Source organism: Lissotriton vulgaris, chromosome 5 (assembly GCF_964263255.1).
Source record: "Lissotriton vulgaris chromosome 5, aLisVul1.2, whole genome shotgun sequence".
In the NCBI taxonomy this organism is placed as follows: domain Eukaryota; kingdom Metazoa; phylum Chordata; class Amphibia; order Caudata; family Salamandridae; genus Lissotriton; species Lissotriton vulgaris.
The window spans coordinates 1723777131-1723791255 of NC_141693.1; the positions used below are offsets into that span (position 1 = coordinate 1723777131).

At 43.7% G+C, this 14125-nt stretch overlaps 1 protein-coding gene across 1 annotated transcript in view; it reads right to left on the reverse strand.

Moving 5' to 3' along the window:
* G6PC3 (glucose-6-phosphatase catalytic subunit 3) overlaps nt 1-14125 on the reverse strand; it is a 62236-nt gene that overhangs the window by 21697 nt on the left and 26414 nt on the right. Inside the window, exons 2-4 of the mRNA XM_086923948.1 lie at nt 4950-5167; nt 4034-4140; nt 3211-3301 (exon numbers count right to left, since the gene is read on the reverse strand). Coding sequence (XP_086780074.1) covers nt 3211-3301; nt 4034-4140; nt 4950-5167 — 416 coding nt within the window. The remainder of the gene's footprint in view (nt 1-3210; nt 3302-4033; nt 4141-4949; nt 5168-14125) is intronic.

Genomic DNA, 14125 nt, shown 5'->3' on the forward strand with positions numbered 1-14125 from the left:
ATGCTCATGGAGAGTGCAAACCAGAAGATACAGATTTTTGCAATTCAATAGGTCTCGCATTTGTGAGAGTTAGAGCTATTGGCGTTCTAAATGATAATGTCTTTTACCCAGTGGCGGCTGCTATTTAAGGAGGGTGGTGTGGTGGTAGTAAATGAAGAAAAAAAAACATAACTTTGGGCCGGCCTCATAGACCGCTGCTGCATCTTGGTCCTCTTTTGCTCTTCAGCAGCAGGAAGCACCCCGGGTCCTGACTCCCCTAGCCAATCACAACGCTGCAATGCACTAAGACGGTTCCAACAGTCAAGGACTATTTGAGAGTGAGGGCGTGAGAAATTGAGGGCAAGCATCACAGAATGGATGGATGGGAGGGGGGCAGGGCACAAGAGGGGCACCAAAGGCCCGGAAAGCTAAATAGACAGCAAGGGACTGCGATAAGAGCAGAGGGTCTGTGAATGATCTAAAAAACCCCAGAGGGATGGGGCAGACACCCAGAAAGGACATAGAGGGTAGAGGGAGGTGCATGTCAGAGACCGCAGAAGTCCAAACACTGGGCAAAGAAGGGCGAGCATAAGGATACCGGAGGGACCCCATCAGAGAGCCGATACAAGTGGCACCACTTTGCGTGATCAGTCGGGTATTTACCTGAAAACAGCACAATATCGTACTGAAATCACCACTTTCACAAATAAATATTACCAGCAGCGATTTCTATAAAATAATCTGCTGCTACCCTGGGTCACATTTTGAACAAGGAGGAAGCGACAACTGGGGAAATAAGAAATAACCAGCAGCAATGAGGATACATTGATGACGGGGGAACAAGAAAATCAAGAATAATAAATATTTATCATGCCATCCGTGTAGAACCTTACTTTTGGTAAATAGTATTCTTGTGATTGTTTAAGTAATGCCACTTATAACTGTACAACATTTGGCCCATACACATACAATATATATATATATATATATATATCTTTCAACAGATTGTCAACTGCTATAGGACTGGTGCAGAACATGTTCAACCTATTACACGGCAAAGTGGATTTTCTGGGGATGCAGAAGTCAGGATTTACAAGATGCCACAGAGAGGAAGACTGGGATCTTGTTTACTGCTGTAAGATAGATTTCCTAGCACATAAAGCAGTGCGCTTAGATGCGAGGGCCTTCTGGCTGGATTGGGATGGGGCGGGTGGGAGGGGGAAAGAGGAAAAGGAGCTACAGGAGTCAGAGCGAGTGAAGAGCCATATATTTTAAACATTTGCCTAAGTTATATATAATTAAGCTGCCCCGTAAGTATGAGGAACAAAGAAAATTAATAACAGGAAACATGCTGCCACGTGGCACTTTACATAGCACCAAGAAAAAAAATAGCGCCTGTGAGGAAAGAAGACTGAAGGCAGGCAGATAAAGTGCAGGCCGGTTTACAAACATGAAGTGGAGAGAGAATGCTCCGGAAATGAAAAGGGAAGTTTCACCAAAGAGCTCCAAAACTAATAGATAAGCATCAAAGTGGAAAGATACGAGTAGTTAAGAACTGCTCAGTGGGAGGAAACAAATGACAACAAGGAGGCACAATGAGGAAAGATTACCCACTATTAAGCAAGCCTTTTTAAAGGACAATCGAAGTAAAGAATAATATGGCAATGGGGGGGGGGGGGCTGTAAGTCCACAAAGTGTATACAACATGTCTTGAAGAGACCGTGCAAGCATTGCCTAGAAAAATGTAGCGACTAAAAAAGGGAGCAGTGGAAGGACATAGTAATGTGCCCATGCTCCAAGGGCGGTGTTATACGGTTCCTGTGCATCTAGTAGGACTGTTTATTTGGAACAACAAATCTTCTTAAAATAGAGACAGTCATCTTATATATTTAGTAAATGTTGGTCTTTTGGCTAGCTCACAGTATCACATCTAAACCCCTAACCTTATATAACCTAGTTATAGATGTTCCTGAAAACCTTGAACATGACCACTCTGGTCCCCAAGGAAATCGTGGAAACAGATCTAACTCTTTCGTTTTGTCACTTTTGCATACCCAAGGTGTCACAAAGACACAATGATGCATTTTCAAATGTTTATTAAAAAGCTCAAATCTTTGTAAATGAAAAATGAACTGTGATTACTAGAAAAAGACGAGATCTCATTCTTATAAGCATTATTAGAATGGTGAAAACCACAAACAATTTAACAATGTTATTTGTTCACAATGTTACTAAGGTTACTCCTATCTATCACTAATTTCCCTATGCTACAGGAAGCATGTTGGGAGTACCTATCTGCCAGGCCTATTGGGATAATCTAATGCCATAACTTGGTACTGTATGTCAGAAACCTGGTCTCAGTGCATTAACATATGCACCGGTCTAGGTGTGTAGGCCTGCACACTACTTCTGCATGGCTATCTTCCTTCTCAGCATGAAGGTCGGGGACAGTGGACTGCATTTCAGTCGCAGTTCACAGCAGCATTTCATGATGGCTCCGGCAGGAACTGAACCCCTCACCGACTTCAGCATGGCTGATGTTTAAATAATAATTCCGCAAGCTTATCACACTGTGCCAGAGCTGCAGTACAATGTTGGTAATATTCTTAAACAGAAAATTAGTCTCCAACGAACAAAAAATAACGAAGACAAAATGAAGCATTGTGTTCCCAGTGTGTAACCCTGGAACTAAATGGGCAGTCTACAGGGCGACAATGCCTATCAGAAATAAATGCATGCATAGCACATACTCACAATAAGGAAAACCTGTGCAAACCACCATTAGAAAAAGATGCTCAGGCTCAGTTAAAACGAGAAGCTAAAATGGAGACTAAATGCAACCTACATAACATTGGGACAAACTCAAGAATTGGAAAGAAAGCCCACGCAGCTAACGAAGAAGCAAGCAAATGAGCGTCACAATAAGCTAAACAATAGGAAGGCACTAAGCCGTCCACTGTAACATAACACTATATCTTGCAACAGACCGCGCATGGGCGGTCTTAGGCGAGACCTAAAAATGTGAAAGTGACTTTTAGAGAACAATAACATCCATGTGTAGCGCCTTGATGTAGTGACTGAAAAGGAGATGGAGGGCGAATTACAGTACACCTAAGATGTGGATAGATGCAGCACCATTTGACTGAATGTATTTGCCTCACAAAGAGCAAGTTTATCAAAGATGTGTGATAAGGTTGTCACTGCCACACTGAAGGCTTGTGACATACGTACCTCTGCGACAGTTGTGAAACATATTTTGATGAAGCAATGAGAAGGGGCCACAGGGCTGCTCCTGTGATCATGCAATGTCCAGAGGGGCTGCCTGCAAGAGGACACAAAGCATTGACAAATCACAGGTGACAAAAGTTGACATCTGACAAAATAACACATCTAAAACTGGATGCATGTGCAGTCTAATACTCCCCTCTTGCATATAGGTCTTTTAGGCAGAAAGGCCAAAACAACATGCAAGAATGCGTATTCACAACACTGAGGATGTGCGTCTTGTGCACAAGGCCTCACAACACCGTGGGACTTTCCCATCTAGATAATACAAGTTCTGAACAAGTGTGTGGCTCCTTCTGCAGATGCCATGGCCCTCTAACATTGTATGGAAGGACATAGGCGGCTGGAGCCATCAGGCCACTGGTCTTCTTTCAAGAAGGCTGAACAGCACATATTCCCAATTTCAGATAGGTTCCTAAAATTATTACACCTCCGGTAAATGTAAAAATACATTTTATGAATCTAGGCTAATAAGGAATGTAACCCATTCCACACCAAGGTAAAACAGCATGCAAGAGGCCAGATTACACCATTGGTGTGCACATATGTTGTGTGTACATACAAGACATGATTGTGGCTCACCTTATATCCTCGCCCTAGTTTGTTGAAATGTGTAAAATAGGCCAGCTAACAGTAGCAATCACACAGTTCTAGTAAATCACCATGGATTTGTGCACGTACAAGGATTGTTTACACTATTTTAAATGTGCTTAAAATCTGTGCTGAGATCAACATTGATACATATTTAAATATTACGTGAGTAACTAACCTGGTCCCGTCTCACATGTGGAAGGAAACTGGCGGAGAGTGAAGCCATATTTACTCAATGTGTCATTCTCACGCACCCACCAGTAGGGTCGTTCTCCAAACAAAAACCTAAGGAAAATAGAAAATATCACAAACTTGCAACCAGTCAGTAATTCTCTTCCTGGCAAGACATAAATCCTTCTGAGATTAATGTCCATGCACCACTGACAAGCATCTCACTTCTCTATACCCACCTGCTGTGGCCACAGGGAAAGGGAGGAAACAGTGCAGCTTCAAGGGTCAGTCATCCCACCCATAACCAATGTCAACTAGTCCCTCTGAGGAAGACAGACAGATCCCCACCAATCAGCCAGCCTATTCGCTAGCACAGAAATTGAGGGCTGTAAATCCCGGTCCCACTGCTGACCCAGCCCTAAGGAAATAATTCCTAACCCAAGCATCAGCTAGCGTAACTCGGAATAGACTTAAACAGAAAAAGTAACAAACACAACCCCACCACCAGCAATTCCATCCCTTACCAAGAGCGAAAGTAGGCTTCATGGAAAGACTTCTGTGTCACCATTAATCATGCAATCTCCTGCCCCATCACTAACAGCAGTCCCAGCCTGCTAAGCAGGAAACAAAGCTGCACACCGGCAAAAAAAAGTGGACCACTCTCACTCCAACCGCACCTCAAACTATTCGCTGCAATGCCCTCACCTCAGTTCCAGCAGTTGATACCAAAAAAACAGTTTGACGCACTTGGCAAACTTTGTTTATCACCCCAGTTCTGCAGCCTGATGGGAGCCATACTCTGGAGCTTAACTATGTTTTTGTTATTGCACCTTTTTCTTAGGCCCTACGCTCACATACATCAACATGTTTTTACAAGCGGTGGGCCCTATGAGGAGTGCGATCTAGTGACGTCCACAGCTTACCATTTAAGCACCAAATTCAACCATTCTGAAATTAACGCTATCCATAACACTGCAACTCCGACCTTCCGGTCCACAAAGTATGCGATGGGGAAGAACACAATGAAGACGGATTTAGGATCACCTAGATATGTTGCCCACAGCCAGAACTTCTCCAGTCCAAAGAGCCTTTCCTGGAGCACTTGCGCCATGACAATGCCGTTTTCATGCAACGCCTCCATCTAAATGCAAACAGACGTGAGGTAGATGTTAGAATCCAGAGAATGACAACTCCTCCTCCTTCTGCTCTTGCTGTGCTGTTTTAAGGGGGTCACACAAAACATTTAACCGAGTGGAAGAGCCAACACCAGAGGGAAGAGTTGATGGACCTATCTGGCTTGGTTACAATATCCCTCCCTCTGTGCAATGTTGAATGGCAACCGAGACAGCACTAAATACAGCTTGGACAGCAGTTTTGTAGTTAGGTTTATTCTTTTTAAATAGAATAGGTGACATTGCTAAGTCTCCATCTTGCTTCTGTTTTGGGCAGTGGCGGGGACAGTTTCTATCGATACTGTTCTTAGGGATCACTGACATAATATTGATTACAATAATATAGAATTACCAAAATATCGAGGAAAAAAATATAGAATACAAAAATATCGAATTCCTATCTACAAACAGGTAAGTACAAAAATATTGAATCAAAAATATCGTTTTCAAAAATATAGTCAGTCAAAATATCGAATTTTTTTAAAATGTCAAAAGTAATTTAAAATTAATGAAATAATAAATATAACTAAAACATACTTCAAAATACTTAAATAACCTTGAAATGATTAAATAATTAATTTAAGTTATTAAAAAAACATAACATTTTATTTTTTGATAGATAGATATATATATATCCATCCATACTAATATAATAAAGAGAGAGCCCAAACTTTTGAGGCGGGTAATCTCAGGAACCACAGCACCAATCACAACACCCAATACAGCGTTGGAAAGGGAAGTTGCAGCAGAAGGACATAGGCTATGCAGACGCCCACCATATACATTTAAAAGGTAAAAGAACCGTTCAAAGTAGTCCCTTGTGGGCGTGTCTGCGTTATGCTGTGGGCGTGTGCTGGGGGCGAGACAAACGCTGGGGGCATGTGGTACATTCCGCCCTTCATGCCATGTCTCATTGTGTGCTAATCCCACCCTGCTCCCTTTAAATATCCCTGCACCCCATAATCATAACCCACCCGCACTCCTTAAAATACCCCAACACACTAACCCATCTTAACCCTATAAATATACCCTGTACCTCAAAACCCAAACCTATCCCTAAACCCTAAAAATACCCCTGTACCTCAAACCCAAACCTACCCTTGAACCCTAAAAATATCCCTGTACCCCAAAATCTAGCCCTTAACCCTAAAAATACAACTGTACCCCAAAACCCAAACCTAGCCCTGAACCCTTAAAATAACCCTGTACCCCAAAACCCAAACCTACCCCTGAACCCTAAAAATACCACTGTACCCCAAAACCCAAACCTACCCCTGAACTCTAAAAATACCCCTGTACCCCAAAACCCAAACCTAGCCCTGAACCCTAAAAATAATCCTGTACCCCAAACCTAGCCCTGAACCCTTAAAATAGCCCTGTACCCCAAAACCCAAACCTACCCCTGAACCCTAAAAATACCACTGTACCTCAAAACCCAAACCTAGCCCTGAACCCTAAAAATAACCCTGTACCCGAAAACCCAAACCTACCCCTGAACCCTAAAATACCCCTGTACCCAAAAACCCAAACCTAGCCCTGAACCCTAAAAATACCCCTGTACCCCAAAACCCAAACCTAACCCTAAAAATACCCCAAAACCCAAACCTAGCCCTGAACCCTAAAAATACTCCTGTACCTCAAAACCCATACCTATCCCTAAACCCTAAAACTACCCCTGTACCCCATAACCCAAAACTATATCTGAACCTTTGTCGGACAGATCTTTCCGGGTGTCGGCACCACCTTTCCTATCTCAAGCCCATTCCATCGGCCAAGGGGTTCCGCAGGGTTCTGCGTGGAGCCCGACTCTGTTCAATCTCTATGTACAACTACTTGCAGTTGAAGCAAGAGACTGGGGCCTAACGCTGGTATCGTATGCTGACGATACTCAGCTGGTTATCACCTTAGCTGAAGGCCCTTATGCAGTTGCCACAAGGTTTAGAGATGGGATGACTGCAGTTGCTTAGTGGATGGCTGACAACTGTTTACAACTGAATGCCACGAAAACGGAAGTGATGCTGGTAGGGAAAAACATCTCCCTCTGGAATGAGCATTGGTGGCCGGCTTCGCTAGGCACTATGCCAACATCCAAGCCAGTGGTTAAGAACCTGGGAGTTTGGCTGGACGTGGATCTCAATTTTCAGTCCCACACGAAAAAAGGTGGCAGCGACATGTGTGGGCCTGACGAGAGGCCTTCGCCGTATCCTGAGGTTCTTTAACGCGCCTGTTCGGCAGCTCATTGTTCAGGCTACAATCCTATCACGCTTGGACTATGCCAGCGTTTTACTTCTAGGCGCAAACCAAGCAGAGATTTTGCGGCCCCAATGAGTTCAAAACTCGGCAGCCCGTGCTCTTGTGGGACTCCCACGTAGATGTTCCGCTAGAGCCACTATCAGAGCTTTATATTGGCTACCGATCCAAGCAAGAATCCAATTTAAAACTTTGTTTGGCGTTTAAAATTCTAAAAGGTACTAGTCCTGAGCTACTTCGCCCTCTTCTAATTCCCTATACTCCCCAAGGTAGCCTGCGCTCCTTGGGCCAACACTTGGTGACCATACCCAGGATTAAACTCTGTCGTGCCGGAGGCCGTTCTTTTCGGCTCCTGGCGGCTAAGTTGTGGAATTCTTTGCCTGTCTCCATTCGTGGTATTGATGACTTACTGCTATTCCGGAAAGCTATTAAAACCTTTCTTTTTCCACTGATCTAGGGTTTCCATCTTTTCGGCCTATAACTGCTATTTTGTACAGTTTGACGGTCAGCGCCGGGACGCATCTTAGCTGGGGCAGCTGTGCGCTTAACAAAATTATAACATAACATAACCCTTAAAATACCCAAACACCCCAAAACATCTCAGTACCCCAAAACGTATACCCCTATACCCATACTTCCCATATCCAAACATTAAAAAAAAACATGCTTTTACCATTCATGCATTTACAACGAATTTCGTTGTAAATGTATGCGTGGTAAAAGCATATAAAATGTAATGCCATGCGTTATGATGGCATTGCGGAGTCATGGTACTTTCGTAATGAAAGTATGTGGACTGATGGTATGTGGAAAGAAAGTTGCGGAATAATGGGTGTTTATCCTCCCCCGGTAAGTACATTAGAGGCACGGAGGCCCACATCTCCAGCTACCTACTCATATTTTTTCACCACCCATTTGAAAAATGCACAGGTCTCTCATTGATGGCCAGCACTGACATACACTTTCAGACACACCTCCCGCCACAAGTTCTAGAAGTGTGAACTTTAGAGCTGGGGAGCTACGTTCGAATCTCAGCATCAGCTCAATATCCTGTGATTCCAGGCAAATCGCTTTGTCTCCCCGTGCCTACCACAAATTAATGTGTTCTTCTGTGATGGAAATTGTGCTCATGCCATGTGGTCGAGTTCGCGCTATATATTATTGCAAGGAAAAATAAAGTAGGGAAACTTGAGTTCACACACTACTGAACGCGCACACTCTCAAGTGCATCAGCAGTGCACTGTGAATCGGAGCGTTTCACAGGCCTGTCACAGATAAGAAATGCTATCAAAACGAAATCCTACAAAACAATATACTACTGGCTGGCAGACGGGCTGCTAGTATATATATATTTATCTTTGAACTTGTGTGCAATACAATCCGGCTGGATTTGACCCCCGTGAGTGTAAGTCTTCTGTTTACACTGAAATATATATATATATATCCATATCCATCCAACACAACCTCCCTCAAAAGAGAAAGACGAGACCACAGCAGGGGAACAGTTTGGAGCCAGCTTTTATTAAGGAACACCTCCGTACAGACGAATGCATTTTGGCATAATGACAGCCTTCTTCAGCGCCTGGGGTATTCTGCAACAGAGAAGGCGTTCATGTCGGTATAAATACCCTCCTCCCCCTTGCTGTTCTGTGCTTGCTCTGCGCCTTCCAGGTACAGTGCATATGCATATGCCTCCCGCTTGGCGCCAAATTGTAATCGCCTACAGTTCCCAGAATGCAATCGAAAAGTGGGTAGGCATTGCGGGGATAGGAGCAAGTACGGGCTATGATGTTATAAAGTATACCCCAAAGCACGAGTGTCCCAAGATTCAGCAAGCTCCTCAGGTCCCCTAAGTCACAGCGCCCCTCAAGCCAATGGGGTTCTTGTAGCTGGGGCAAAGTGGAAAATCTGCCCTGTCCAGAGAGCATTCGAATGGCTGCTACACCGCACCACATTATCCGCGGCTCGAGGGTGGGTCCATGGTAAATCCAGTAACCTGAGACAATGAAGATTCCGCCAGAGCAGAGACCAGTGAAACCCGGACCATCTTGATGCTGCGGGGGCCTTGTAGACGCGACACTGGACATTGTGTTATTAAATCCAACAGGACCTCCCTCAAAAGAGGGAGACGAGACCACAGCAGAGGAACAGTTTGGAGCCAGCTTTTATTAAGGAACACCTCCGTACAGACAAATGCATTTCGGCATAATGACAGGTTTCTTCAGCGCCTGGGGTATTCTGCAACAGAGAAGGCATTCATATGTCAGTATAAATACCCCCTTCCCCCTTGCTGTTCTGTGCTTGCTCCGCCCCTTCCAGGTACAGTCCATATGCATATGCCTCCAGTTTGGCACCAAATTGTTATTGCCTACAGGTCCCAGAATGCAATCGAAAAGTGGGTAGGCATTGCGGGGATAAAAGCATATAAAATGTAATGCCATGCGTTATAATGGCATTGCGAGGTCATGGTACTTTCATAATGAAAGTATGCGGAGTGATGGTATGCGGAATAATGGGTGTTTACCCTCCCCCGGTAACTACATTGGTGGTACGGAGGCCCACATCTCCAGCAACATACTCATATTTTTTCACCACCCATTTGAAAACTGCACAGGTCTCTCATTGATGGCCAGCACCGACATACACTTTCAGACACACCTCCCGCCACAAGTTCTAGAATTGCGAACTTTAGAGCTGGGGAGCTACGTTCGAATCTCGGCATCAGCTCAACATCCTGTGATTCCAGGCAAATCGCTTAGTCTCCCCGTGCCTACCACAAATGAATGTGTTCTTCTGTAATGTAAATTGTGCTCATGCCATGTTGTCGAGTTCGCGCTATATAATATTGCAAGGAAAAATAAAGTAGGGAAACTCGAGTTCACACTACTGAACGCGCACTCTTAAGTGCATCAGCAGTGCACTGTGAATCGGAGCGTTTCACAGGCCTGTCACAGATAAGAAATGCTATCAAAATGAAATCCTACAAAACATACTACTGGACGGCAGACGGGATGCTAGTGTGTAATTATATTATATATGCGGAATTGCAATGTTCAAAGTAATTTTTGCTTTTTTGTTTTGAGCTTATTTTGAGATAGTCTGTTTTCCCTTGTTACAGTGGTCACATGACCTTTATGGGAACAGGGCTGTAGGCGGAGCACTTTAGCACTTTATAAGCACTGAAAAAAATCACTAATGCCTTGCATGTGAACAAGGGCTGCAAAGCCCGAAACGCGTCATGGTTGGTTGGTAGCGGAAAATACTGGAAAAATAAAAAATACTTACCCGAATGCTGTGGTCTGTCTCCTACTTCGCCGGTCCTGCTGGATTGGAGGTGGTTTCTTGGAGTTACTGTTGATACGATACAGAAGTTCGGTTTTGCTTCTGTCTACAGACCCCCCTCTCCGAGTGTGGCACCTGGATCTCAAACCGAGTGGCAAGTTTCTCCGAAATCGGAATCTTATGCAGGTGCTCCCTATCATTGACCATCGGTGAAAAAGGTCGGCGTTTCAGTGCGGAACAGTCTTCGGCGGGGTCGGCGGACTCTGCTTCTTGATTGGTGCACGACGCCGGGCTCTAACCAAACGGCATTGGATAGGTGGAGAGGTGATTCGAAAATTCAAAAGCACTTTTGGATAGGCAGCCGCAGTTACAGCAATCTCTTCGAGCGGCGTGCACAGTGCTTTCTAGTTCATCGTACATTTCCTCAAACCCAACCAATATGTCTGCGGAGGCTTTCCGTGCTAGGGAAGCGGAGGCGGCGCAATTATTTGACAATATCACCGTCACGAGTGAAACCACAAGAAAGGTCCCGGTCGGGACGGATAAAAGTGGCGAAGGTGACATTAAGACTTTGTACAAAAATTTGGAAAAAGAAAAAAAGTTTGGAAATTACTAAATGGTGGGAACACTATTCACTGACGAAATATGCAGATGCAGGTCGGGTTCCAAGAGGACTCCGCATTATGCTGGCTCCTAGTTTCGACCGTCCAAATCCAATGATGCTCAAAGAATGGGGGCAAAGTAATCTGGCAGCTTCAATGAACTTAGTTCACATTTTAATAAAATATGCTGCCATTGACAGAGACGAAATACTTTTGAACATTGACAAAATTAATGATGAGATCAGCAAATGCAAAGAGTCCGAAGCAGTTCTAAAAAACTTGGAATCAACCATGAATGACCGCTTGAAAAAACACGAAGACAAGATCAAGGCTAGAAAGGTCAGCAAGTTTGCTCGCGACCAAGCAGACTATGCACATGGACAAATTTTTACCTTTGCCCGGAAATGTAGTGCAGCAAAACGTCTGCAATACAGTGGGAGCTCAAAACATCAAACTATTCCCACTACCTCACGCAATGATCCTGAACGCGACGAGGTGTTGCTTAACGATGATACTAGCAGCAACACATTTTCCTCATCTAGTGTTTCCAGTGAAGATTTAAGTAGAGACCAGCAAGCAGCGCCTATTCTGGATTTGGCTGAGGATCTTGATTTTTTAGTGGCAGAAAGACTGAGAACATTGCGCCCTCGACTGGACAGTCAAGGGCAAATTGCAAAACCAAAAAAGACGAGAACTAAGGAAACGAGCAAGAAAACAAAGTACAACAAAAAAAGAAAACCAAAGGGCCATGGCAACGAAGGAAGTGAGCAACAAAAATGCAGTCATTAATCTCTCCAGTGTGGTTCTGGAGAAAGCGGAACAACTTTTATCTTTGGGGCTCAACTTTTGTCCAGCCCAATCCTTCGACTATGCGGCAACCCGCATTGATGTCTATCGCTTCATACGAAAAATGAAGCTACGTAAACATTTTGCCACTCAAAACCTGAAAACGACTACTGGAACCTCGGCCCCAGTTGATTCCAACACCCCGAACGGGGTGCCGGAGGTAAGAGCTGCTGATGTGTCCACGTATTTAACTCTTAATGACCTTTGCCAAGCCACTAATTCTCAACCGTTTAATTCTGAAATTGAGAGCAACACCCAAACGAGATTGGCAAAAATTAACATTACCCAAAAGGGTGCGGGCATCACGCCTTTCAAAAACAAATCTAAATTTGTACCCTTAATGGTAAAAGATGCCATTGACACATTCCATGAATGCATTACCAATGAAATCAAGCAACTACATACCAAATCTTGCAAACGTAACAAAAGCAAATATTACCAACAACAAGCAAATTACATAGCGCTTATGAAAAAACTTACTAGTAACCCAAACATAGTTGTAAAAACAGCTGATAAAGGTGGCAACCTGGTGATTTGGGAGAAAAGTGACTATGTGGCCGAAGCTCTGCGTCAACTCAGCATTACTTTGTGTTACAGCAAAACCAACAAGAAAGAATATCTTAATGCCAAGACTGTGTTGGAAAAATTGTTAAGTAGGTACCGGCGAGAGGGATTAATTTCAGGTGAGGAATATAAATTCATGTACAAAGAATTTCCGATCCTCCCTGTCTTTTATCTAATCCCGAAAATACATAAAAATATCTCGCCAACTCCCGGAAGACCTATTATTTCGGCGATCAATAGTGCTGGAGAAAATGTCAGTCGCTATATAGATTATTTTTTGCAAGATTTGGTCAAAAAACTGCCTAGTTATGTGCGCGACACTGGCGATTTCTTGGTAAAGATCAAAGACTTGGAATGGCAAGAGGATATGTTGCTCATCACATTGGATGTGGAATCCCTTTATACAAGCATTGGTCATCCAGAGGGATTAAGGGCTACGAAACACTTTTTGGACACTCGTTCTGCTGACTTTTATGAACATAACAGTCATTTTAAAACTTATGCATTGGTGTCTCAATAATAATTATTTTGCCTTTGGGAAGGACATATGGAGACAATTACGTGGCGTGGCCATGGGTTCCTGTTTCTCCCCCAGCTACGCGTGCTTGCACGTGGGCTGGTGGGAGGAACAGGTCCTAGGCATTACACATGCAACATGGGTGAGAGAGAAAATCATCAAATATCTAAGATATATTGATGATATCTTTATTCTGTGGCAGGGAAGTGAGGAGGAAGCTCAGTTGTTTATAAATGAAATCAACGACAACTCGCTTAATCTCCATTTTACCTCACACATTAGTGCCCGCCAGATAGAATTTCTTGATGTACAGGTTTATGTGGAACATAAACTAATTTCCACATTACATCGTAAACCTACGTCGGGAAACACCCTTTTACACGCCTCTAGCCTCCATCCGAAGCACACAATTTACAGTATCCCTTTAGGTGAAATCCTTAGAGTCAAACTTATTTGTAGCTCCACATCTGAATTTGACAAATGTATCAATGATCTCAGAATTAGGTTTCTAGAATGTGGTTATTCCAATCAAATTTTTAACCAAGCTTTGGCTAAAGCAAGGGTAAGAAGTAGAGAGAGTTTATTTCTGACACCCGACAATGCTGATGTATCCAATGGTTCCGACATGACTATTCATACATGTCCCAGGTTCATCACAGCCTATAGTAGTGATGAATATGCCATCAAAAGAATTATTCAAAAAAATTGGCCCATTATCCTTACTGATAATATTTTGAGTCCTACCTTACCTGCCAGACCGGTGGTAACTTATCGTAGAGCTAGGAATATGGGCAGTTCTCTTGATGTAAGCAGTCCTGAGCTAAAACAAAAGGACATCTGGTTAAAGGCCAAACCTGGATTTCGGA